This window comes from Rattus norvegicus, chromosome 7 (genome assembly GCF_021556685.1).
Source record: "Rattus norvegicus strain SHRSP/BbbUtx chromosome 7, alternate assembly SHRSP_T2T, whole genome shotgun sequence".
NCBI lineage: Eukaryota > Metazoa > Chordata > Mammalia > Rodentia > Muridae > Rattus > Rattus norvegicus.
In genome coordinates, this window is record NC_141540.1 from 120,608,692 (window position 1) to 120,636,085 (window position 27,394).

At 54.8% G+C, this 27,394-nt stretch overlaps 1 protein-coding gene across 2 annotated transcripts in view; it reads right to left on the reverse strand.

Moving 5' to 3' along the window:
- Window positions 1-841: 841 nt before the first annotated feature.
- The window catches only part of Kcnj4 (potassium inwardly-rectifying channel, subfamily J, member 4), a 30,900-nt gene continuing 4,347 nt past the window's right edge, over window positions 842-27,394 (reverse strand). Inside the window, exons 1-2 of one of the 2 annotated variants that reach the window (XM_087555357.1) lie at window positions 25,483-26,116; window positions 842-6,786 (exon numbers count right to left, since the gene is read on the reverse strand). In XM_087555357.1, coding sequence (XP_087411483.1) covers window positions 5,404-6,744 — 1,341 coding nt within the window. In that variant the 5' untranslated portion in view covers window positions 6,745-6,786; window positions 25,483-26,116 and the 3' untranslated portion in view covers window positions 842-5,403. 2 annotated transcript variants of the gene reach the window in all.

A 27,394-nucleotide genomic window follows, 5' to 3' on the forward strand; every position in this document is an offset into this window, starting at 1 on the left:
GCTGAAGAAAGGTCTATTGGTGCACTGGCCCAGGCTCGCCCCCTCCCCATACCTAGGGTCTCACAGTGTTCCTGTCTTTCCTCCCAGCATGCCACTGGACATTTTGACATGTAAGAATCTGTGGTCCCAGGCTAGAGACTGGCCCGAGGTGTTTTTGAACACTGCACCCCATCGTTGAAGGGCAGTGGGCCAGGTTCCAGGCATAGCTTTGATTTAGTGCCAAAGCCCCTTGCCTGAAACGAAACCTCCATTGCTTAAGGCAGGGACTCATAAATTATTCGTTAGGTGAATGAGCTCTTTAGAGTCAGTCATGGTCAGTTCTGGGCCATGCACTAAGGTCAAGGGCAGGACGTAGGACACCTGGTGCTGATGTCTGTGCTAAGCACAGGGACCTAGGCAGCGCTTTGGGCTGGCAGATCCTGCCTGGCCCATGAAGTGATTTTAGGCCAGACTTGAGGGAGTCATTAGACCGTGAGAGGGCAGGCCCTGCAGGTCCCTGGGGCCTGAGGGAGGTAGCGAAGAGACTTGGCTGACTTTACTAGGTACTGGTTCTGTCCTGACCTGCTCTCTTCCCGAGGCCTCCCACCATCTTCAGAAAGAGCCAGGAATAGAATCCATGCTTGTGCAACACACCAGAACCCCAGGAGCCATGAAATCCAACTCCTAACCTTGAAGATGAGGAAATGAAGCCCAGAGAGGGGATGAGATGACCCTGGGCTGCCCAGTAGTTCAGAAATGAAGTGCTCCCGCTCTCCTACCTCAGGGCTCATGTAACCCAGTGCTAAGCAATGAGTCCAATTTCTCTTTTCCCCACGGTTGCCAGGAAACTCCAAGTCTGCTCTCAAACTAATTGTGCCATTTATTGTTAAATTGATCAAACTGTTTCCAAAGGCCACTCACATTTATTTAGGTCATTAATTAACGCCAGACCCCACCCACATCTGCCATGCCCAGTCACACACAGGATCTCATTTAACCCATACAAAATGTAAGATAGACATGAATCTCTCTCTCTCTCTCTCTCTCTCTCTCTCTCTCTCTCACACACACACACACACACACACACACATACACAGAGAGAGAGACACACAAACACACAAACACAAACACACACACAAACACACACACACACACACACACACACACACACACACGTGTAGACTCAGAGACAAATTTACCTGCCCAAGGTCACAAAGCTGCTAAGTCTCAAGGGCAAAATTCCCACCTAGGCGCCTTTGCCTCTCGCCTCCATGACCTTCCCTCTCATGGGGGAACGTGGGGTGCCAAGAGTCTTGACTTCACTGCCCCTTAATAGCTATCCTTCCTCCTCACACCAGGAGGGAAGCTGGGGTGTTGAAACCTTCCCACCCTTAAAAGGTGTAGCGTGTTTTCTTGGAAGCATATGAGTGTGGAATCTTTCATTTTGGGGGGTTGTTTGCTTTTGAGATAATCTTCTGTATGTGGCTGTCCAGGAACTTGCCAGGTAGACCAGGCAAGCCTGGAACTCACAGAGATCTGCTTCTGTCAAACTCCAAAGATGGTAGATTTGCCTGCCAGTGGTGGTACACAGCTTTAACATTAGCCCTTGGGAGGCAAAGGCAGGAGGGTCGGGAGTTCATGATCTCTTCAGCTACATATTGAGTTTGAGGACAGCCTGGGCTACATGAGACCTAGTCTTTTTTTTTTTTTCTTTCTTTCTTTTTTTCCGGAGCTGGGGACCGAACCTAGGGCCTTGAGCTTGCTAGGCAAGCACTCTACCACTGAGCTAAATCCCCAACCCCGAGACCTAGTCTTTAAAACAAAGAAAACTAACAAAACATACAATACTGCCCAGAAGAGTCCATGTCCGGAAAAGATGAGAGAAACCACACGCAGGAAGAAGCCTGCGTGATCCAAGAAAGGCCTTATAGCGACAATTCGCAGCTGAATACCACCAGGGCTCCTCTCTACTTCTCTCTAAGCTGTTTTAAGTTCCTAAGGAAAGCTCCAGAAACCATCTCGGAGGAAGCCACAGTAAGCCAAGATTACTCTTGAATGGTGGTTTTTCCAGGCAACCGCCAGGTGCGGGGGCGGAGCCTCAGTGAGACCACACCCTCCTGCCCTCCTGTGCCCCTCCCACACCTCTGCTCCCTTCAAGTCCTCCGTGGCCTCTCTTCCAGACTGAAGAGCAGGCGCTATGCTAGAAAGGGGTGGCCCCCATCTTCCCTGGGCTGAGCACATAAGGGCGTGGTGGCACCTCCAAAGGTCCCTGCAGCTGCCAACCAGTTTGCATGACTGAGCACCAAGGTATCTAAGCGGCTTGCCGCCCCCAGATGCAGCCACCAGGAGAGTAGGGAAGGAGAGAGAGATCAGAGGAGCTGCACACGGAGCTGGGAAGGCGGGTGGGAGGGCTGCGAAAGGGGAACAGGTGGGAGAGAGAAGGTGAGTCAGCAGAGCTGAGCCAGCAGCCCGGCTTGCAGCCTGCCTGGAGCTGTGCAGTTGAGCTCTCTTGCACCCTAGGTCTGTCGTGGTGGTGGTGGTGGTGGTGGTGGTGGTGGTGGTGGTGGTGGTGGTGGTACCTGAGAAAGGAGTGGAGTTGTCTGAAAAGACACAGTTGCCCCCAGGAGTCTGAGCAAGTGGCTAACTCGTAACAGTGCTTCCAGGGCCTGAAGGCTTGTCCCTGGGTGGCCCTCTAAGCTTGGCCTCTTGCTGGAGTGGTCAGCTTGATACCTGTTCCACACTCTGGAGGAGAGCTGAGCTGAGTCAGCTGCTTCCCATCACCTGGGACGAGCAGGAGAGGTGGGCCTCCCCGTGTGCTTCCGGGGCTGGACAGTAGGGCATCCCTGAGAGGCTATCTGGGTCTGGGGTGAGCATGGGTGGCTAGGCAATCGAGACTTTTCTTTTGCTGAGTGCTACCTCTCATCCTCGCCTCCAGCCCTCGGAGGTTACTGGTATACTTGGGATCACAGGGCGGGGAAGAATGGTGGGCAGCCTCCGAGGTCCATCTCTGGCCTCAGATGACTGTCGAGGAGAAGCAGGCCTCCTCAGCATATTATGAAATCCAGTCCTTAGTTCTCCAGGCCTGTCTTCATCTATCAAATGAGACCTCAGTCCTTGTCTGCCAGAAGTAAGTAAGCTACCTATTGGGGGTCTTAGATTTCAAGCTAGCCTCTCTCCTGAAGAGAACCCTCAGATTCCCTTGTCAAACTGTTAAAGCATGCTGCGTGTGCTATGTTTACCTAAATGCTTGCTTTCGTCCCGGGCTGGTGTAGAGATCCTTCTTAGACCCAGCTTCCTTTACAGTAGGTCAGCTGGCATATTGGCATAGAGGTTCCTGAGATCACACAGGGTACTTTCTGGTTTTCTACAGCCTGAGTGCTGAGCACACAGTTGGCATGTACAACAGGGTGGCTGAAGGCAGCCCCTCAAAGAGCACTTTCCTCCTGGGCAGCCCTTGGCACTAACTTGCTCCCCTTTGCACCATGGTTGGGTCCTGATGACCTCAATTCCCCGATGCAGGGGACGTGATGGTTGACCCCTCCCCTCGCCAGCCTTCACTCTTAAATTCCTATTGTAAACACCCCCAAGGAACCTGATGGGATTCATAGCAGGAGGAAGGGCCCACAGCCCCATCCCAGCATCAGTTTATATGTGGAAGAGGTCCCTTGGATCTTTTCCAGAGTGGGCATTCCAGCTGACTGGGAGCCCTCAGCTACTCACAGACCTTGGAGTCTGAGTAAGGTTGGCTCTTCACATAATGCAAACTATGGAGTCCAGAGGGAAGGACTCGCCAGAGGTCCCCCAGCAAGGCAGACACCATATCTAGACTACGACCAGGTTTTCAGTAGGTTCCTGGAGCCCCTCTCACCAGGGCGTTCTGCAGTCTCCCTCAGCAGTATGGAGAGACACAAATGTGTGTATGTATGCATGTGTGTCAATCCAGTGGGCTCTTCCTATTTCCTCTGAGGTACAGAGACTTGATTCAGACCTAGTTTCTACGATGCTTACCCATGGGTCCTTCCATTGACTACCAGGTAGCGGAGGTCCCTGTGTATCTCAGAAAGGGCACATACCCCTGAGAAGGCTCAATGAGTAAAAGACAAACATGACCTGGATTCAATCCCCAGCACCTATGAAAAGAAAGAAAGAAAGAAAGAGGGCACGAGGCAGGTAGATCCTGGGGCTCTCTGGTCAGCCACCCTAACCATGAGCTCCAGACCAGTGGAGAGGCCCTGTTTCAAAAAACTAAGGTGGATGGGACTGGAGGGATGGCTCAGCGGCTAAGGGCACTTGTTGCTTTTGCAGGGGACCCAGATCAGATTGCCAGCACCACATGGTGGCTCACAACCATCTGTAACTCCCGTCCCTGAGGATTCGATGCTCTCTTTGGGCCTCTGCAGGCATCAGGTGCACACACATACGTGCAGGGGGGGAAATGCTCATGCCAATGAAAATAAAAATAAATCTTAAAAAAGGGGGGGGTGGATGGCTCCTGAGGGACACTTGAGGTTGTCCTTTGACTTCCACAAGGACACACATATGCACCTGCACACAACACACACACACACACACACACACACACACACACACGTTTTAAAGAAAAGGGGCCACATACAGATACTCACATGCTTGCTTGCTTTGTTCTCTCTCTCTCTCTCTCTCTCTCTCTCTCTCTCTCTCTCTCTCCCTCTCTACCAGCCTACTTCTAGTGGACCATATGCTTTATTAAAAATAGTTACAAACGCCATCATCAATCTGGGGACTGCAAGGAGGGAGGGGGTACTCATCCCACGTCTGAGTCCCCTCTCTACCCAAACCAACACCATACACAGCTGGCTTCAAAGGTCTCAGAGGCCCAGCCAGCTGGGTAGGTGGGTAGGGCTGAGGCTGGACGGGGGTGCACAGAGAGGGGTGGCGGCCTCTCTCTGTCTCACAGGTAGAAATGGGCAGAGGTGGACTTGTGTCTCCATCTCTTCCATTTATAGATATTTACAAAAGAGAGTCAAGAGCACAGACCACAGTCATGCAAAAGAAACACACCCTTCCCCCTCCCCCAGACCCACCCTGCCCACCCAGAACCCCATGATGCCCACCCCCCAGCAGTCCAGCCGCCTTCCCCAAGGTCCTGAGAGTAGAAGGGGTACATCCTTGAAGGGTCAGTGGGAAAAGGGTGGAAGATCTGGGGGCCCAGAGCCACCGTGGGGAGATGCCAAGGGGCCCAGGCCATCAGGACTGAGTACCTGGGTCCTTCCCAGTCCTGGGCCCTGTAGTCAACAGGAGGGGATCTCCCAGTCTTTGAAGCCCCCACCTTCCTCCAGGTCCACAGAGCCGTGAACAACTCTGTCCTAAGAGTGGAAGGCTTGTCCTGATGTCCCACCCCTGGCAGAGGCTCTTGCAGGGATAGAGGAGGGCAGGGCCTGGAGGTCAGATGGCAGACTCCCTGCGGTAAGAAATGTTGTCCAGAGGAAGGGTAGCGGCTTGCATGCGCTCCAGATCCAGGTGGCTGCCAAACTCAAGCATCCGGATAATGCCTGTCTCCTCTTTGGAGCCAGCCTCCAGGCCCAGGCCGGCAGCCACGGCTGCTGCGGCAGCAGCCTCCTCTTCCATTTCTTCTTCCTCCTGGCTCATGAGGGCCAACTCGTTCTCATAGCAGAAGGCACTGGGAGGGGGCGGTGGGGCGGGCAGCACCGTGATCTTGCTCTCTTGAAGCTCACGGGCAGAGCAGCAAGGGGTGCCAGCCACCTCGTAGGTCTTGTGGAACCGTGAGTAGTCCACCTTGTAGTGACTCTTCTCCTCGAAGACCACAGGCTCGAACCGGTGGCCCCACAGGATCTCACTGGCCAGGTAGGAGCTGCGGGCCTGTGTGGTCATAGCCGTGGCCTCTACCATGCCCTCCAGGATGACCACAATCTCAAAGTCCTCCGACTCCAGCTCCTCCTTGCCCATGCCGTAGAGTGGACTGTCCTCATCAATCTCATGCACTATGATGATGGGTGACACCAAGAAGATGCGGTCCAGGCCAATGTCATAGCCCACGTTGAGGTCCCGCTGGTCCAGTGGCAGGTACTCACCCTCCTGTGTCATGTAGGGCTTGATGAGCTGGGCCCGGACGTGGGCCTCCACGATGTGGCTCTTGCGCAGGTTGCCCACGCGCCACATCAGGCAGAGCTTGCCGTCCCGCACGGAGATGACAGCGTGGTGGCTGAACAGCAGGGTCTGCGCCCGCTTCTTGGGCCGTGCCATCTTGGCCATGATAGTACCAATCATGAAGGAGTCGATGACACAGCCCACAATGGACTGGACAACCACTGCGATGACCGCCAACGGGCACTCCTCTGTCACACACCGGAACCCATAACCGATGGTCGTCTGTGTCTCCACCGAGAAGAGGAAGGCTCCCAAAAAGCCGTTTACATGCATGATACACGGTTTGGCCGCTGTCGGGGCTGCCCCGCCGCCATTGCCCCCCGGGCCTCCCGCCGTGGGCCCGGAGGGACTAGGCTCCAGGTCACCGTGGAAAAAGGCAATGCACCAGAAAAGGAGGCCGAAAAAGAGCCAGGAAACGAGGAAGGCCGCGGAGAAGATCATGAGCATGTAGCGCCAGCGCGTGTCCACGCACGTCGTGAAGATGTCCGCCATGTAGCGCTGGGACTTGTTGCTCAGGTTGGCGAAGTACACGTTGCACTGGCCGTTCTTCTTGACGAAGCGGTTGCGGCGTTTCCGCCTGGGCACGTGGGCCTGCCCGTTGCGGCTGTGTCCGTGCATGACCTGAGGCCGTCGTCGTGGTCACCTGGGGAGATGCAGGGCCTGTGGGGGGGGGGGAAGGACAGGTGAGGTTCTGGAGAACGAGAGGGTACTGTAAAGAGATCGCCTGCCAGACTCTCAGGACCAGAAAACCCTACCCAAGACAGCAAGACTTACTTGGACTCTCAGGGGAGTTGTGGTGGCTAAGCTGGTGTCCCTGGGGTTGATCTAACTCCCTGGACTGGGTCTGCCCAATAAAGAATAAGATCCAGATCCTATTCCTGCTCAGTGTGGCCCTCTGAGCTCGCCACTGTTCTGGAAGCTTCTATAGGCGTATCTTTTCTATTTTCTGTTTTGGAAGCAAGGTGTCAATCATGTTGCCTCTGTTAACCTGGAACTCATTATGACCAGGCTGGCCTTGAACCCAGAGATATGCCTGCCTCTGCCTCCCAAATGTGGAACCAAACTGATACACTGCTATTCTCACCCTTCATTTCTATAACATCATCACCACCACCACCACCACCACCACCACCACCACCACCACCACCACCACCACCACCACCATCATCATCATCATCATCATCATCATTAGGAAGGGGCATGCTTGTTTGTGTGTGTCAAAGATAGAGGACAACTTTCAGGAGTCAGTTCTCTTCCCATCTTGATTTCCTGGGATCAAACTCGGGCCGTCAGGCTTGTACAGAAAGCACGTTTATTAGCCAAGGTATCTTGCCAACCTCTCTTCATTTTTGGTGGTGCTAAGGTTGGAACCCAAGTGCTCTACCACTGGGCCACACTGCCATTCTGGTGCTCAACTTGATCCTGTGTTCTGCATGCCCTGAGCTTTGGCCCCATTTGCCTCCCGGCTTACCCAGACTACCTAGGGGTTTTATTGCTGTTTTGTTTTGTTTTGTTCTTTCTGTTTCTTCAAATTTCAGCTCCTTATCTGCAAATGCTCAGAGCTCCCTGTGGCTAACAGTTACTGTGGTGTGAGTGTCTCCAGACAGGGTACTACTGATCCCCAGATTCCCTTCCTGTCCCCAGACTTGCTGGGAGCAGGACAGGGGGCTGACAGAGTATGCAGTGTGCTGGTCAGGTTGGAGGGAAGAACGGAGCTCTTCTGTGCATGGCTAAGAGGAGGAGGGGCCAGCTCGGAAGGAAATGGGTCCAGACTTAGGAGGCCTCACCTTCTAGGAGGTCCTGGATAAAGACCCTGGGCATAGGTGAGGCAGCTTCCGTTCCTGCCTCGTACCTGCCTCAGAATACTCAGTTTCCCTCACAGAGCTTCGGTTTCTGCATATGCAAACTGAGGAGCAAAATTCCTACATTATCGGACCCTGAAGAGGAAGTCAACCACCCTGCTGCTTCCACCTTGAGGTAGGCCTGACCATGGTTGCTAGCCGTTCCAGCAGAGGCTTGTCACTCCCACGTGGCATGCCCACCAGCTGGGCTCACAGAGGGCACAGTCTCTCTTCAGTGCTCCCTGCTGCTGAGGTCTGAGCCTGGTGCAGTCATTTTCAGGCCCCTGAGGCCACAGGGCCAAGACCCAGCCTGGGTTCCCGATAACATCTTGGCCTAGAATTATATAAGTCTGGAAGCTTCTATTTTCTGTTCTATTCTTCCTGGTCTAATTGTGCATCTGTGGCAATGTTTACACACTTCCCTGGTTCAGGACAACTTGGTTGCCGCAGCAACCGGTGCACGCCAATGCTATAATTTAGATATCAACAGCCTCTTCCCCTGCCTCTTTCTCCAGAGTCTCCCTCTCCCTCCACCCCGCCCGCCCGCCTGCCTGCCTGCCCGCCTGCCTGCCTGCACGGCCACCCTACCCGACCCTGCTTATCTCCTCCACCCCACTCCACCCCAAGGGGCTCCCTAGGTCAAAGTCCCACATCAGTCAGGAGACTTGGTTGGACCTAGAACATTAGGCTTCTCAGGTGTGGTCCCGAATGCAATACTGGGCCCAAAATGCTCCTAACTCTAGCTGTGTTCACTTGCTGTGCCACCCCCCCCCATGGCCTCCAACTCCATCTGCACCAGAGACACTTACAGCCAAGGAACACAAGGTAGCCATGTTCAAGATCCTTGCTTTATTGCTGAGCCCAAGGAGGCCCAGACAGAGCCACTGAGGGTCTCAAAATGAGGTGGCTGTGTGCAGTCCCTGACCAGGGTGCTCACACCCATTCTGATATTTCTAAAGACAGGCCTTTGGCTTTTCTTCTCCTTAGGGGACCGAGGGCCTGGAGCCAGGAAGAAGTGGATCCTAACCTCATCATGACAGGCTCTGAAGTAAAATCCACACCTCTGCGAGAGAGGCAGAGGACAGGGCCTGGCACCTGGGCCTTTGATGAACAAAGGCCACTAGCTGTCCAAGGAGGAGCCTGCCGAAGGCTCCCTCCACGGTACATAGGAGCCCTGACTCTCGGCTGGTAGGACCAGCTCACTTGTGCTGTGGAGATGGTTCATTGTGAGATCTACCCTCACAAGGGGTCCTGGGGTGAGTAGCCACGGGAACCCCCCCATGGCCCTAGACTATTAGAGTTCCCTACCTCAAGCACTGCCAAGGTGAGGGAGCCTCTGCCAGCAGCCGAAACACTGTACCTGTGTATCAGGTCTTCACCTCCATGCTCCCCAGAACCTCCTGTCACCTGCCCCATAGCTCTGCAGGCCGCTATGCCGTTTCTTAAGGCTCTTGGAGCACCTCCCGTGCTTGCCTCATAATGACTCCTAAGACTCTCGCTCATCCTTGTGCTTAGCCTGCTTAGGAAAGCGAGTTTCTCAGGTCTGTTCTCTCAGGTACAGCGAGGGGTAGCTGTGTGCCATCCCTCCTGCTCCGACAAGTAGCTGCCATGGCCACCACAGGCCTTCTCAGTAGGGATGTCTCAGAGACTCAGCTGCCATTGTGTGGGGTGAGGGCACACGTGTCACTAGTGAAGAGTGCCAACCGGGCATTGTGCCCCTGTGATCACTGCATGGGTACGGCGGACATCTTTCCTTGATAACATGGGAATTCTGGGAAAAGATACAGAGGCTGGAGGGAAAGCTCAAAGAGAAGGGCTATGGATAACAATGGGGGACAAAAAGTATGGATTAGCATCTTCCTCCTCTGAGCCCTGCTGCATGACCCTATCCCATACTCTGTGGAAAGCAGGCCAGTCTCCATCTTGTCCACCAAGTGTGCACTAAAGGATGCTGGCTGGCCGTGTGACAAAAGGATGCTGGAACCTGTGCCCTGCGTGTGAAGGATCCCCAGGCAAGACCTTCTCTTTTCCAGAACTGCACTATCCTCCAAGCATGGGGCCACCTGTCCTCTGGCTGGGCTTCTTGAGGCCATGGAACTTGAAGCAGAAGCAGGAGAAGGTAAGGCGGCCCAGGGTTCCCACAGCCTCCGAGAGCAGTCCAGCGAGCTGAGCAGTGGAGGTGGAGTTGCTGCCCTTGCTCAGCTTGTACCCTGCTGTATGTCTAGTGCCAATGGTTCTTTTAGGAACCCCACAGGCTGTAGGGACAACCACTCCTAGCCACTCACCCTCCACACACACACAAACTGGCCACCCATGACCGAGTGAGTGACCTGAGGCTGCGGGTTGTCTCCCTGGGAACCTCCCTTGGCCTTGCTAGCCCCTAGAGCATATGGGAAGAGAGCAGAGGAAGCCGTGCCCCGTGCTCCGGGACAGCCAGTGAGCCAAGGCTATTTATCCTATTGTGAATCTTCTAGGTCACTGCTGTTGGAGAGACAACATGGGAGGAGACAGCAGTCACTGCCAGTCTCACACCTCGGGCTCAGGGCCCTGTCTCTGAAGTGTCTGAGAGACAAGGCTCTGGAAGCCCAGACTCCCTGGCAGCCATGGCCTGCCTATCTCACTGAGGTACAGGCTGCTGTCTTTGTATTTATTAAGCAGCCACTGCAACACAAAAGGGTTCTGGCTGCTGTTTCCCATCTGGGGAGCTAGCTGCAGGCTGCAGAGCTGGAGAGATGAACCTGGGGGTTGCCACAGCAGAAGTGGCAAGCCAGCACAGACTCCCACTCAGGTCTGGGACCTCTTGATCCCAGGTCACTCTTGTCCCCACCCTCCCTGGCCCCCTGGCCTCTTTCTGGGATGCTCTGTTCAGCCTGGTTCCTTTGGGATCCAATCCCCTCCCTCCCTCCCTCCCTCCCTCCCTCCCTCCCTCCCTCCCTCCCTTCCTCCCTCCCCATCTCTCACTGGCCTAACTGTCCCTCAGGCCAGCCCCACTTTCTCTGTGCCCCTTCACCCTTGCTGTCTGGCTCCCAGTAGCTTCAGATCAACTGTGAAAATGACCTGTTCGAAAATTCCTTGTGCCTGAGTCTCAGCTCTGAGACTTCTGCTTTGCGACTTCCCTTCTTTACCTGCACACTTAGGGAGTGGACCCCCGACCTCAGCAGGCCATCGTTAGGATGGTTTGGGGAACTGCTACCCTGGGAACAGATCTGATGGTGGGAGGGGGCCTTGGGGTGCTGAGGATAAAACTCCAAAGTGACTGGTCTCTAAGATCCAGTGACTCAGGGGTACAACACAAGGGCTAGGAGAGAACTCTGGCTTAAGTCTGCCACACAGGTGCTCTGGGCAGGCTCACCCACTTCTGACTGCGAAATAGGGACCCTTCACAGCTCCCTGGCAAGAGGGGACACGTGCAGACTATATAAGACAATGGAGACTCTGTTGTTAGTCCCCTGAGCCTCAGACAGGCATCAGGAGTAGGATCCTGCCTCTGGAAAGTGGGCAGATTTCCAGTGGGGAAGTGAGGAGTTCGTATGCAGACCCCAACCTTTGAGAGCACAGTCTGCCCTGTGCTTAGCTTTGAGGCATCCCAGGCTTGGTCCTGCTAGGGTAAGTGGGGAGGCCTTTCCAGTCCACTCCTCAAAGAAGGCACAGTAGAACACACATTTAGTCCCCGCACTCTGGAGGCAGAGGCAGGAGGTTCTCTACGAGTTGAAGGCCAGTCTGGATTATACAACGAGTTCTAAGCCAGCCAGAGCTGTAAAGTGAGACTCTGTCTCAAAAGAAAAGAACACGGAGAAGCGGGGATATGGCCCTCTGTAGGCTGGCCCCTGCCCTGCTCCTCTGACATGGGTAATCTGACTCCTTTATCTCCATCTTTCCCGCCTAGTGGTAACACCCAATATTTTATTCTATGTAGACGTACGGCAATGGAAGGCCCGAGGACAGCCTGAGAAACATTGTCCCCTTTCTTTGTTCAGTGTCTCTTACTGGCCTGGGGGTTCACAAGGAGGCCGGGCTGGCTGCCCAGTGAACTTCTGGTTCTACTTCCCTGGCTCTGAGATCTGAAGCACCCACCACCACACCTAAGATCTGATTCACGTCCTGGGGGGTCAAACTCAACGCACTCACACTTGCAGTCAGCACACAACTGACTGGCCTCTCTCCAGTCCTTCCTCATCACTTTCTGTGTGACTTTAGGCCAGACATCACCTCTCTGGACTCATCTGTAGGTAAAGCTAATTAGGGCTCTCCCTGCCTACGACTGAAAGAATAAACATCGTGGCACACAGCCCATGCCTGCACAGGGTGAAGTGACACATCTGCCTGTGGGTTGCTCCAGGACAGAGCACTCCTGTTCTGAGATCCCAGGAGGAACCTCAGACACACAGTTCCGGACCCACCCAGAGCACAGACAATGTCTCGCACAGGGTGTCATTCACTACCCTGAGAGCAAGTGGGTGAGAGCTATGGCCCCGGAAGCAAATCACACAGACTGGACTAGGCCAGGCAGGCTCTGGAAGGTTCCCGGGTAGCTCAGCCTCAGCATATCCACCAGCAAAGGCATCACATCTGTATGTGTAGGGTGGCCCAGACGTTACCAAAATTCACAGCACACAGCACAAGCCACGCTGCCTTCCTCCCTCCTGACCCTGGAGTCCCCCCACACACACTGCCACTCCCCCCTGGCCAGCACTATCGTATTGCAGGATCCACACGGAGCAATCAGCAGGCATTCACTCTGAGCAGGAGCCACTCTGAGTGCTTAGTGCAGATCGATTCCTCTCAGCTTCATGGTGACCTCAGAAAAGGCACCGGCATCATTCCTGTCTTAGAAGTAGAAAAAGGCAAGGAAGGGAGAGGCTTGCAACTGGCTTGCAGTCCAAGACCAACCTGGGCTACATCGTGAGTTACAGTCCAGCCTGGACTCAAGCATCCCTAATGTCCCTGGTTGTTCTTTAAGGTCTGAGGCTCCTGAGAGTAGCCTTTGGGTCTGCTATGGAGGTAGACTAGTAAAGTGCTAACGAGAGCGGCTGAGGCTGGAGTGGAGGAAGGGGGCTGGGAAAGGGGACTGGCAGCGCTCTGGACAAAGTCCACAGGTTTTGGTGGTGGGTAACAGGTAACAGTAGGTGACCTTGGGCCCTGCAGATGGAGCTCAACACTCATCAGCTGCCAGGCTCCAGAACCCCTGGATGAGCATGTAGAACATGTGGCCAGATGTGAATGGACAGAGGGGAGAGAGGCTCTCAGACCCACATACAGCCTCGTGAGGGGAGATCAGGCCTGGTGACCCCCTGACCCACTCGCCCACTGAGCTCTCCTGGGTTGGAGAGGGTGAGGCTGGAGAAAGAAAATAGAACCGAGTATGATATAAAGAGCCCAGCCCTGCCTGTTCCTGCCTCCACCTGCGTAGGCTTGAGTACCCACCCACACTACCACCACTTTGGCCCTGGATCTCAGCAAACAAGAGCCCATAACCCCAGAGCTGAGACTGGGTAGGGGGATCCCTGAAGCTTGAGGATGCTGCTGTCCCCTCGGTTTACAAGCGGCCCCAGCAGGCACCACCTAAGGAAGAAGCTCCAGCCTGACACAAGACTGCAATCTCAGCAGGTGGGAGGTAGAGGCAGGAGAAGCAAAAGTTCAAAGTCATCTTTGGCTCTATAGTGAATTCCAGGCCAGCCTGAGCCACATAGGGCATCCCAGGCCAGCCTGGGCTCCATGAAACTCTGTCTCAAAAAAAGTAAAAACAAAAGCTCACAGTAATGCTGTATGCCTTGAATCCCAGCACTTGGGAGGCAGAGGCTGTGGGAGTTGAAAGCCTAGCCTGATCTACAGAGAACATCCCAGGCCAGCCTGGGCTACATAGTGCAGTAAGACTCTGTCTCAAAAAAAAAAAATACAAAAAAGGAAAGAAAGACAGACAGGAAGGAAGGAAGGGGACGGGAGGGGAGGAGAGGAGAGGAGAGGAAGAAGGAAAGAAAGAAAGAAAAAGAAAGAAAGAAAAGAAACCAGAAATGATACGAGGGAAGGGTATGGAATTCAGAGCCAGGGTGGTGCCTCCTGCCTCTGCCTCCTGCCTCCTGCTCCCACCTCCTCTCTCACTATGGGTGGTTCTGCCCAGCCAGAGGGCACCAGGACCCTCATGGGATGGCTGAGCCATCTCACAGCCAGAGTCCATCACAGTCACACAGGCACACGTGGGAGCGGGAGCAGAGCGAGGCAGGCGGGCTCCTCGCTGGAGCTTGGAAGTAGCCCAGCTGCCCATCCATGAGCGGTACCACGCAGCCACAGAAGCCAAGGCAGGAGCTCTTTCGGGAGCCTTGTGGGTCTGCGAGATGTATTTTTAAGTGGAAAAGGGTAGCGGCGATGCGGAGCCATGAGCGGCGTGTAGAGTCGCTACCTCGTGTGAAAATGGAGAGGAGTTTATAGCTACACATACTTGCTGCTTCTCCCCGCTCGCTCGCTCGCTCGCTCGCTCACTCGTCTGGATGCAGACCCAGGAAAACCCGTGACACTGACTGCCTGGAGGGAGGGGAAGCAGGTGGCTGGGGCTGGAGGACAGTAGAGAATACTCACTGTTTCTTTCGTTTGTCTTTTAATTTTAGAATCGTATGAGTGTATCACCTATGGAAAACACCCGTGAGTTTTAAAATTAGCACCGGATAGATGTGGGTTTGTCAGAGAGGGGTCACAGCACTGCTAAGGTCCTCAGCAAATAGTATGATCTCAGACTGTAAAGAACGTGTCCCCTAGGGACCGTGGGGCTCTGGGAGACGTGGCTTAACCCCCTGAGTCACAGCTACAAAATGAGAAATGCTATCTGATATACGGGCATACTGCAAAGACAACCGGAGGAGGGTAAGGGGTATAAACTGTAAAGTGCAGAAGTCAGAGAGTGGAAATTTTTTAAGATGCAGCCATTCTGTGGAATATGTGTGTGTGCGTGCATGCATGTGTGTGCCAGTGTGCACATGTGAGTGCACACACTTGCTCTTTTGACTCCTGTGAGTGCGTGCATGTGGCCCGCAGAGGCCAGAGGTTGCCACCTGCTCTCTTTTTCAACCCTCTCCACATTTTTTTAAAGAGTCTCTCGGTGAAACTGAAGCTTGCTTGCTATATTGACTGGACTGGCTTGTCAGAAGGTCCCTAGAGCTGCTTGTTTCTGCCTCTCCCTACCTGCCCCGGGCTGGGGTTACAAGCACACTGTCACACCTTTCATTTTACACAGGGTCTGGGGATCTGAACTCGGGTCCTCAAGCTTGCATAGCAAGTCCTTTACCCACCAAGCCACCTCCCAGGCTCACAAAAACCGTCCTTAAAGGGCATCCACGGGCCTCCCTCCCAGTCTCCTCACTGCTCCCTAAAGCTGCTCTGAAGGAGCTTCTGATCAGTTTCTGTCTTGCTCCTGACTCCTCTAGACTGGAGAGCCCCTCTCAGGTTGCCCTGCCTCCTGCCATTTCTTAGTCACATACCCTGGGAGCATAAGTTCAGCCACCAGTCACCACCAGCAGCTACCAACCTCCCTCCATCCTTGGCCTCCCTCCTTGGCTCCTCTGCACTCCCCCACCCCCGTGATCTCATCCAGTCCTGAGCCTTAAAATACCAGCAGCCACATTTCCCTCGGAGCAGACTTGCTCTGCTAGATGGCTAAGAGATGTTCATTGCCTCCTGACTTTCCTTGCTCAGTCTGTGAGCCCTCCCAGGGTGGCTCAGGCCTAAGCCCTGTACCTCCTTCACCCCCTAGAACCTAAGGCAGGGAGAGAAAATATCCATTGGATACTACAGCCATGCTGTGGTCCTCATTCCAAGCTGGAGTGTTCCTATTCTCATCTCCCGGGGAGCTGAGGGACAGGTGTGGGAGAAGATGCTGGATTCTCTACCCCCATAGCTTCAAGCTCAACCCACAACCTTCTCCTGGCCTTCTCAGACAAGAATTTTTATCATTCCCCAGCCATAACCCCGGGGCTCCCCACATTCCCAAAGGTGAACTCTGGGTCCAAATAAAGTCGTTTACTTTGACTTTGCCCAGTTCCCTACCCCAACCCTTACTGCACAGCCAGCCGCACGGCCTTTCTCCCTGTTCCGTCCAACATATCAAGTCCCTCTGCCTTGGGAACTTTGCACTGACTGTCTGTACCCTTCTCATCAAATTCTGTGGGTCTTTAGCTCCCAACCCCCTCCCACTGGAGTTTTGACTGAGGCGTTAGGCTCAAAGACGCCCTGTCCCTTGCCACCATGCATTCTTCCTTCAGCCCTTATGGGCCTTATGTCATTGGTCCATCCATGAAGGGCTCTTGACTGTTTACCCCAAGTCCCGCAGCCTGGCGTGCAGTAAACGCATCACATACGACTGACAAGGGACAAGGACGTGAGATCTGTGCAGCTTGTCATAATTCCCGTGAAGGGCCTGAGCAGGGCGATGTCACAGAATGTGACAAGCTATTTTTGATGCTGTAATGAGGGAGCAGAGGTGGCCCCGAGCACAGACCAGGAGGACCTTCTGTGCCATTGTATCATAGGACACAGCACAGTAGCCGTGAACAGAGGAGACAGGGAACAGGACAGCTCAAGTCTCAGGCCTCCACAGAGCCCTGTCCTGGATGTCCTGGGGCAAAGAGGGGTGACGGACAGGCAGCCCAGTTCCAGGTTCCTGTGCCCTAGGGAGAAGCTTGAAGAGCAATGATTAGGGAGGTGGGGCAGGGACTAGGGGAGAAGGCACAGCAGAGAGGGAACTGAGAGGGTGAGGGATGGTGGTCACATCCCAATACCATACAGAAATGGCCAAGGGACTGTGGCTAAGAGAACATTTACCTGACCACTGAGCGCTGACTCACAGATTCATCTCTCACCAGCTCTGGCCAACCCACCCATCCACCCATCCACCCATCCACCCATCCACCCATCCACCCATCCACCCATCCATCCATCCACCCATCCACCCATCCATCCATCCATCCATCCATCCATCCATCCATCCACTCACCACCTAACAGCATCCCGAGCTGGCTCAGCACCCGCCTTCCTATCTAGGGTGTCTGCAGCAATGCCCTGGAGAGTGCGCTGTGAGTAGTGATACTTTGTGAACCTACTATGTGCTATGGGAGAAGCAATTCTGAGCTGGTCATGGTGACACTCATTTTTAATCCTAGCGTTTGGAGTCAGGCAGTGGTGACGCACGCCTTTCATCTCAGCACTTGGGAGGCAGGGGCAGGTAGATCGCTGTGAGCTCAGGACAGCCAGGGCTACACAGTGAGACCATGTTTCCAAAAGAAAAAAGAAAACCACACGTGCTCTGAGCAGGCCTGCTCAGTCAGATCTTGTGAAGTTTCTTGTGCCTAAAGAAGAGGCAAAGAGTCTACACAGTCAGGGGCTTAAGAAAGGGGCCATTGCTGTTAGGATGTATGAGTTCTAGAATGCAGGAGAAGCTGACCAAGACAGAGCTTGGAATACAACTCGAGTAGGACTGAGGCACTGGTTCAGGTCCAGTGGGTGGCCAGGCATAGGTGAGGAGAGGAGAGGATGCTCCAAGGCAGAGAAGGTGTTTCCTAGATCTCTGGGCACTTAGAGCGGAGGGTCTGGGAGAAAAGGAAGCCATATATACATAGGAGCTTCTCCTAGTACTGTCTCCAAGATCTCTACCCAGGGCATTGGCTTGTCAGCTCCAAACAAGACCCAGAGTAAAAGCAAGTGTGTATAATGTATAATTAATAAGCATGAATGCACACAGACAGACACACATACACACACCAATGACATCCTAGAACATACCATGTATAATGCATAATTAATAAGCATGCAGACACACAGACACCAATGGCATCCTAAAACACTCTTTACCCTCATACATGCCTTGTATTTTAGTGTTGTGCAGGTCAGGTCCTGCCTGTGACTTGGTTATCAATATCACTCCAGCCCAGACTGGCACGGAACTCATCACATAGCCCATGCTAACCTTAGACTTGTAGCAATCCTCCTGCCTTACCCCATCAAAAGATTGGGATTACAAGTTTGAGCCACCATGCCCAGATCTTCCCTCCTATCTCTTGAAAAGCCCTGCCCTGAAGGGTGATGAGGGCTGAGAACGCGTATAAATTGGGAGTAGGATTTCCCTCAAAGCCAAGACTGGTGTCATCACAGAGACTGAAGAGGTGGAGGCAGAGGGAGCACAAATTGAAGGTCAACAGGAACTGTAGGGTTCAAGGCAGTCTGGGTAACTCAGCGATACCCTGTCTCAAAACAGGTAGTCAAAGAAAAAATGTAGATGGGAACGGGGCAGGGGGAGTGCAGCCACCATGCTTAAGGCCTGAGGTTCAACCCCCTATTCCACTCAGACAAGCAAACACCTACAGGCATGCCATAGGCTCTGGGAGGCAAAGACATAAGGACCTCCTTGGAGACCATGTGAATACTTGAGACAATGGAATGTTTGTGAACGCCAGTCACACTGCAGTCCCCACAATATGTTCCTTTGGGTTCTGGGTCCGCCCTTTGTTCTGTGCCAGGGCTCTCTGCTGTCCCTCAGCAGGTGCTGTTCACTGTTTGCTCACAAACCTCCTGCGATAGGCAGCCCACTTGACTGCAAGGAGTGAGGCTCAGCTGGTTGAGGGGTTCATCTAAGGACTTGGGGACCCAGGACAGCCCTGAGATGTGACCTTGGGCTCTCTGCCCTAGTTGTACCCTCTTCTCTCCTGTTCATGTACTGTCTGGTGTCCGGGAGGATGGCCCTGGTGCCCAGTTAGGACTTCTCCAAGGTCAGGTAGCTTTGATCTGCAGCTGCATGGCCAGGTGCCCACTCAATGTCTCACCCTAGTACGGCAGGTCTGAGGACAGGAAGAGAGAGCTGGGGTGCAAGGGGAGGGCTCAGCAGGGATGGAGGCACAAACACCAGTGACTAGAGACAAGGTATCTGGCATTCCAACATGGGCAGGGCAGAAAGGAATCACAGAGTGGAGTCGGAAGAGGCCAGATGAGGAAGCCTGGACTAACTCTGCTACCTTCTTGAGATGGCAGGACCCCAGCCCCACAAGGCTGCACAGGAAAAGCCAGACTCACCTCACTGTCCCTATGTCCTCACTAGAAGCCCTTGCTTCACAGAGCTCAGAAGCCCTCTGAGTGACAGTGGCCTGGTGAAGGTCACAAAGGGTTGTGAGTGGCTGAGCCTTCCTCTTATCACTGTGACAGGCTCTACTTTGCCCCTTGTCTCACATCTGTGGACTTGCCCAGAAGAGGAGCATCTCCCCACTTCTCCCCTCAGAGATACAGGCAACTGAAAGAGGGGCAGGTGTCAGGGGTCTAAGAGGCTCTCAAGAGCAGATCTGCTCCAACTCTGCCACCCTCACTAGTCAAGTGCTTGTCTGATACCAGGCAAATGGTCCCTGGGTCATTTGTCCCAGGTGAGTTGCTAGAGGAAAGGAAGACATAGGAGACTGGGCTGAAGCTGAGGTGACATTTCTCTTCAGCCCACCTGCTTCAGCACACCCCAGTTCATCCCTGCCCGGCTGGAGGCTCCACAGGCCCCCAGGCATCTTCAACCCAGGCACTCAGTGGTAGGTCGCCATGACGACGCCACCTCTCCCAGCATGGCTCTTACTGGGGTGGGGAATACAGAAGTTCACCTTTCTTGATAGCCTATAAGGGCTTGATTGGTGCATCTTCTCGGGGACAATTCACCTTACCCTGCCTGCTGAGGCCACGTTCTGGCTAAGGACTGACCAGATATCTACAGAAAAGAGAAGCCTGGGGGGAGGGGCAGAGAGGGAGACACAGTACTGGGGGAGCAGTGCCAGGTTGGCCGCAGGAGATCAAATAAGAGAGGGTCTGGGGCTTCTGGGGGCTGGCACATATGTAGGTCTAGAGGACATACCTGTGGCGCCTGGAACAAACCCTTAGCACCAAGCTTCAATTTTCTCACACAGAAACGAGGTGCTTTGCTTATGGGACAGTGGCGGGCACTGACTGAGACTACTAGAAAGTCTAGCACCTCCTGCTCATTCCCTCAAGACAACCTGTAAGGGCTGGAGCTGGAGCCTGTCTAGTGTGGACGAAACAGGATCCAGCACTGTACAAGCCAGACTTGGTGGCTCACACCGGTAATCGTAGCCCTCAGGAGGATCAGAAGTTCGAGGTCACTCTCTGCTACATACAATCTCCCTGTCACCAAACAATAGCACCATCACCCCAGGCAAGGCTCTTGTGTGCACCTGCTGAATGCAGGTGGTAGGTGGTTATGAGAAGGCTAGAGTGAGAGACCTTCAGGGCTAGCGGTCCAGACCCAGAGCCCCCCATTTCCCCTGGCCTGTGTGTCCTGAGACAGAAATGTGGCTTTGGAATCAGCCAAAACTCACGTATCCAGTCCCACACATTCCCAACAGCCATGCTCTCTCATGGAGCCTCAGTTTCCCCTCCTGTAAATGACAAGTAGCCATGCCCTACGTCTCACAGGTCCAGTCCGGAACCAGAGGGCAATCTGTGAGGGACAGTTGTTGCATAGGCCTTTAGAAGTAGGGAGACAGGATCCAGAGCCCCCTGCCCCCATGCCTCACCCCACCCACCACCCAGGAACAGAGTGCGCGCCTGCAGGAGCGCGCGTGCGTGTGTGACTCAGGTTCTATTCATAGCTCAGCTCTACCAGCTGCAATGTCACAGGCAGAGGGGCCTCGGCCCATGTTATTATTACAATTACCATGTGAATTAAAAGTTTGAGCAGCGATCAGCCCACGTCGCCAGGGAAGAGGGAGCAGGAGAAAAATAAAGATGAAAAAGAGAAGAAGGGCTGAGCCTGGAGATCCCCCCCACACCCCAAGGAGGGCTGAGTCTGCCTGAGGAGGCTTAGCGGTCCTGCCAGCACCCAGGGCTCCTGCCTGCCCCTTCCAGGGCCCAGGGTCTCCACAAGGAGGGAGGAACACTTAGAGATGACATAGCCCAGTGGCAAACTCAGGGGCCAAAAGATTTTTCTTTCTATAACTTTATCACCACATTGGGCAGACCAAGCTCAGAGAGGGCAATTCGCTAACCTAAGGTCACACAGAACTACAGCTAGGAGCTTATCATCTCCTAGATGGTCTTTCGTCAGATTTCCCACTGGATGGCCCCAAACTTCATCAGGCCATGATGTTAATGTGTGCAGGCAATCTAGACTACAAACAAGACCCGCCATGCCTGCTCTCTCTGCTCTGTGGAATGGCAGAATCTGACTCTTCTGGAAGTCCCAGCGAGGCGATCAACATCTCAAGAGTCTGAATCCACATCCCCATGTTGCAGCACCATCCACCTAGGGCCCCTTCCCCTCACCCACTGATGCTGGGGACAGAGTCCCGGGCTAGAGAATGCCTGGCTGAATGCTGATGCTCCGGTCTCCTTGGGCCAGCTCAGTCTTCCCATCTATTAAATGAGCTCTTCTCAGCGGTTCGCGACTGTGTCTGTCTCCGGAATGGAGCCCCCAGGGATCCCTGAGGGGGTGTCAGCCTGTGGGGGCGACTAGACCATCTCTTGCCAAACCCCAGCCCAGGGGAGGAATATTTTCGACTCTTTCTGGGGAAGCCCTAGAGAAGGCCCCCAGGAATCAGATCAGTCCAAACCCAAACCCAGTCCCTCCACACTTGCTTGCTGTGTGACCTTGGACAGGTAGCACAGTCTCTCTGGGCTACAACCTCTCCATCTGTAGTACTCGGACAATATATCATCAATGGAGGGCTGCTGTGAGATGGATTTGCTGAAGCCTCATACCTGGGCAGGCAGCTTATCTTCCAGACAGGCAGCGAACGAGTGGTACGCATGGCCTTCTAGCACTTCTTGGAAATATCAAAGACCCAAGGATTCCCATGGCGGAGGGAGATATCATTCACAGTCACCCATGGGGTGACAGTCACCAGTCAGGAGGGCCGGTTCAGTCTGATCAGCCCTAGGAGAAGGGTACTCACTCTCTCACCAAACCTCAGGTACCCATCTTTCTCAGCCTCCTGGGATAACAGGCCATCTATCTGGCTGACTCTGGGTAACTTGGCCAGCTCAGTCTGGTCACTAAGCCTGTCTTCCCATCTATAAAAATAAGTTCTTCCCCAGAGGATCCCTGAGGGGGTGTCATGTTGTTGGGAGCAACTAAGCCATCTCCTGCCTAAAACTCAGCCAGGGAGAGGAGTATTCTAGAATGGAATAATCTAGAATAGACCATAACACTTTAGCCTAACCCTAAATTCAGCTTGTCCCTCACAGGGACGGCCTAAGATTAGTTTGCAAGTGAGTTCTAAAGGAATCCCACCAAGGAGACCAAGTAATGAGTAAGAGCGAAGTCCCTGACGGTGATATTGGATATGAATGCAGGAGAGGAAGAGGAGGGGTGATGGCGGAGCTAGCCCTCGGCTCCTGTTCTGCCGAGCCAAAGTAAGAAGATATCTCTTGTCTGCCTGCCTCCAAGAGGGGGCTGAGAACCAGGAGCCAGAGCTCTGATCCCTCTCCTCCCAGGTCGTCACTGTGGCCCCAGGATCTACTTCTCCCTTAGGGTCCCAGTTTTCACTCTTGTACAATGACCAAATCAGATCAATGGTACAAGTGCAAAGCCTGTGTGTGTGTGTGTGTGTGTGTGTGTGTGTGTGTGTGTGTGTGTGTGTGTATGAAACCATCTTCCCATACCACCTGTCTCCGTGAAGGCCAAGCTGACCTGCCACCCATCTCTGGCCATCATATGGAAGGTCATAAAACTCCTACTTATCTGTGGCTTTGGAGCTAGCCCTGCCCTCTCTCCTCTACCATAACTCGTGTCCAGGGCCCTGGTAGTGACCTTGGACATACCCATTTCACAGGTGAGGAGATGGAGGCATAAGGAAGGAAGCTGCTGTTCGAGGTCACAGGATCCTTCCTGGGTCCCTGGAGAGCCAAAGTGTCTCCTCTCGGGGGAGTCACCGATACTACAAAGTGGCCAACATTCACTACACAGATGTCGACTCTACTACACAAGGAGATCTGCCCAAGGTCACACTGCCAGGCAATGACACACCAAGTCCTGAGAACAGCAACAGGGCCTGCCTTTCTGCCCCAGTCATGGGACCTCCCCAAGGTTGGAGTCCTGCTAGGCTCGGTATGGCCTTCCCCAAACTCCCTCTACATCTAAGATTAGGGTAAGAAGAGCAAACAGGAGACAAGTGAGAAAGTTGAAATCTGGCTGCTGCCCTTTCGCTCCCAGCCTGGCCCGGTCCTTGGTCCTTCCCCTCCCTCCCCCAGAGCAGGGGGATCAGGCGCTGATGTAATGCACTCGGCTCCCATCCCCGTGCCAATCTCAGAAGAGAGACGACAGATTGCGTGAGCCAAATTTGGCATCCTAGGGGGAGAGGCATGAAGAGTGGGGATGTGGAGGAAAAGAGGAGCCTGGGAGGGACCAGAGAAGCCCCCCTGCCCGGCAGAGCCCCTGGGTGTCTCCTCTGTCACTTCTCACACCTCCATTCTTATCCAGCCTGTCCGGCCTGCTCCCCCTGCAGGCCAGCCAGCCTAACCCACCAAGGACCCTCCAAGCCTGTGTGCTGCCAGGCCACCCTCCCCCACCGCGACACACTGCTCCAGCTCCATTCCCATTGCTTGTTTCCTGGTTACCACGTTGCTGGTTGTCATGTCGCTTACATGTCCTCGTGACTCAGTGGTCCCCGCAGAGGGGCCCCCTCCTCCTCACACCCCCCCTTAGCACTCGCCCCCGCCTCCCCCAGATCCACATTAAGAACCAGCCCGCCCTGTGTAAGCCCACACAGTTCCTCCTCCCCCTCCCCCTCTTCCCCCTCATCCTAAGCCCCAAAATCTTCCCACAGCATCCTAGAGTGACTTTGTCCTCCGATCCACAAATGTCTCTTGAGAACCTGCATGCCTGGGCTCTGCAAGCTTTTCCCGGGGCCCTAACACTGTCTGCAAGCCACTGACATCGACACGAAGTCCCATTCTCCACTTGTACAAACTGTGACTCAGACAAGTCAAGCTAACTGCCCAAGGTCACCCCAGCAGAAGCCCACAGACATTTCTGTCTGGCCAGTCACCTCTATTTCTCACCCCCCAGGGAGATGTTTCTTTAAGGGTAACACAAGGGATCACTAAGTACAGCTCCCAAGTCCCAAGTCCCCCCACTTATGTCTAGACCCCTCCACTGTTGTCACTTCTGTTTTTCCAGCCATATTCTTGCCACTGCTAGCTAATGATTGCCCTCAAAGTAATCCGAGTCCTTACTCCCAGCTGCCCACCCCTCTCTCCAGCCTACCAGGAGTTCTCTGTTCACAGAGCTCGGGAGCCCTGCATTGGAGGTCAGTGGGTCAGGTCTGGTGTGCCCATTCCACAGATATGTTGGCAGAGGCTCAAGGAGCATAACTTGCCCAGGAAGCTAGTTTCTCAGCTAGCTGGGTTCATTTCTGAAGCCTGGACCAAGAGATAGATGAGTCTTGACACCCAGTATGGAAAACTCCAGAAAGAGACCCTTCTTCCCTAGGAGGGCAGAGCGGAATGTTCCAGGCTCAGCCCTCCCGACTCTAGTTGCCCCAACTGTCCTGTTTCCCCATTTGCTCTCCTGTCAGAAGCCAAGTCAAGGCTATGCATGACTCTTGGGCTCCTAGCAGTCCTGGAAGGTGCAGGACTGAGTGGGAGTGGGGGTGGAGCGAATATTAGATCCTTGGATCCAGCCCCTCTCTGTCCAGGGCTAGACACTTCCTCCTACCCTCAGGTCCTTCAACCTACTACTTGGCCCTCTCTTGCTCTTGAGGCCCTGTCAGAGCAGCCCAGCCACCCTGTGTTGAGCCTAGAGGGCACTGCAGCCTGCTTTGCCGGACTACCTCTCCCTGCCCTGAAGTCTGGGTCCCCTCGCACAGTGTGTATGTGGGGAGGGGTGGGAATAGGCTGACCCTAGTTAGTGGACATTCTGCAGGTGGTGGTGAAGTTCCCCCTGCGCAGAGCGGCAGTGTGACTCTTTGCCGTTTCCCCTTTGCAGAAGAAAAGCATCTTCCTCCCTCTCTCTACAGCCTCAGTTTCCATCACTATAACCCCCGAAATGCTTCATTTACTGTTTTACCTCACTGCTTCAGCTACTACCGGACTCACCAACCCTGGGGTTATCTGGCACAAGGCAGGTGCTTAACACAGCAGAGGAGAGATTTCTGTCATACTCAGAATCATTCACAGAGACTGCAGGTGGGTGGTGGGAAGCAGAGACACCCCCTTCCCACCTTGCTGCAAGTTACCTGCCTTGCAGCTCCTGGCATGGAGGTGGGCGGGGGCAGAGAAGGGCCATCGCCAGGGCAGGAGGTCAAATCTCTGTCATCCATCTCCCTATTGCCATCCGCAACCCACAGGCGCCGCTCCGATGGCCAAATAAATAGAGCGCGCCAGCTCCAGGGAAGTCACAGGACCACACAGGGACCCTTCAGGAACCGGGTCAGATAGATGACTGCAGGACCGGTACAGCCAGAGAGGCACGACAAACAATTCCCTCAGATAGACAGACATTGGGACCGACAGACGGACGAAGAGCGCTCGCGAAGGGCGAGCCCGAGCTTACCCCGGGGCGCAAGGTCCGAGGAGGGTCTGGGCGGCGAGTGGCCGCTACATCCCCCGGCGCAGTCCGGCGGGCGGCTTCCGGGGCGCCGGGTTCGGGGTGCAGGCGCCGCCTGCCCGAGATGTCGACTCTGACCCAGGCGGCCGGTGTGGGTCTCGGGGTCTCCGCGCCGTCCCGCGCCGCTCCCTGCGCAACTTTCAGCTTTGCCCCGCGTCAAGAGCTGGGTACCGCCCGGGCGGCAGCATCGTGGGGCCCAGATTCGGGTCGTGGGGTCCCGGGGCCCAGGGCGCCCCGCTGCCCTCTGTTACCCACAGCCCCGCGACCCTCTCTCTGTTCGGCTCTGAGGTCTCCGGGATTGTGGCCACCTCGCGCCTACTACTCGGTCCTCGCTGCTGCGTCCCGGTGCCGCCTCTCCTCCCGCAGGGCTATGGCACCTGGTCGTTGCGCTCCGGCCCCTGCCCCGGCTCAGCCTCGCCCCGCGCCGCCTCCTCGGCCGGCTGTGTCCTTCTCTGTCGCTGTCCCTCCCACTCCCGTGTGCCGCCGCCCCCTCCGTCTGGGACCCGGTCCCCGCCGCGTCCCCGGCTCGCCCGGGAGCCCGAGCTCCCGCCGCCCGCGGCGCGCCGAGAACTCCCAACTCGCAGCACGCGCCCCGCTTCGGAGACTTTCGCCCCTCCTCACACGTGACCCGCGCCCCGCTGCGGAGGCCGCGCGCCCCGGCTGCCAGCCCCGGGCGGACCCCGCCCCGACCCTCCCGGTGCGTCTGACCCACGCGGGCAAGCCACTCGCGCACCGGACCCGCGACTCCGGCAAGGGTCGGGGGGCTGCGCCATCCGATTCTCGCGCGGATCCTGCCCGGGTTTTTCTCCTCGCCCCGCCGCGCTCCTCTCGGAGGATCCGTTCCGAGGATCCGCTCCCGGGTTTGCGAGGCCCCGGGGGACAGGTGGGGAGGGTTCTCCGAGCCCAGAGGAGGGTAGGTGGGAACCGGTCCATAGGGGTCCCGGTGGCCCTGACCCTCTTTTGGGCGGTTTGTATTCTCTCCCAAAGTGATAGCAGCCAAGGGTCCTAAGCACCTCCACTTCAGGAGCTAGAGGTCATTCTTTTGGAAGGACCCTAAGAGTCACCTAGTCAGTAAAGGTTCCAGTTCACAGAGGAGAAACTGAGGACCCACAGATGTTCATAAGTTCGCAAAAGGTCACCCAGTGAAATGGAGGTCAAACAAATCCTAGTCCTTGTTTTTCTTCAGCGTATTAATGTCTTTCCTTTTTAATTTATGCATGTGTGTACAGGTGCCTGTGTGTGTGCACCATGTGTGTATAGATGCCTCTGTGTGTGTGTGTGTGTGTGTGTGTGTGTGTGTGTGTGTGTGTATACTACAAAGGTGCAGGTGCCTATGAAAGCCAGAAGTTTCCAGATCCCCTGTAACTAGAATTATAGGCAGCTGGGAACTGACATGTGGGAGCTGGGTACTGAACTTGGATCCTCTGCCAGAGCAGCAAACCTCTTAGCTATGGAGGCATCCCCCTAATATCTTGATAAGAGAAGGTCCAGACCCTCCTCCCCCAAACACCCCCAGAGAGCTCAGGTCTGGGTCTCACACTGGGGAAGCACCTCCCAGTTCCTGCGGACCCAGCCACTTTCCTGAGCATTTGTTACCTTGTCTTCTAAGGAAACAGGTGAGGAAAGGGCTTCTCTGAGGCCATAGGAGTCTAGCAGACCTGCAAGTAGATAGCGTTTGAACCTGCTAGAGTCTGGCCATGGAGGACTAGGCCCAGATCACAGACAGAGAAGATCTGAACGGAGGTGGGGCGGAGTGGGGGGTGCACATGCTTATGGAGAACTGATTGAGTCACCTATCTCTTTGGCTTCCTGTGCCAAGCAGACCTTCCAGGATAAGACTAACGATACATAGTTTGCA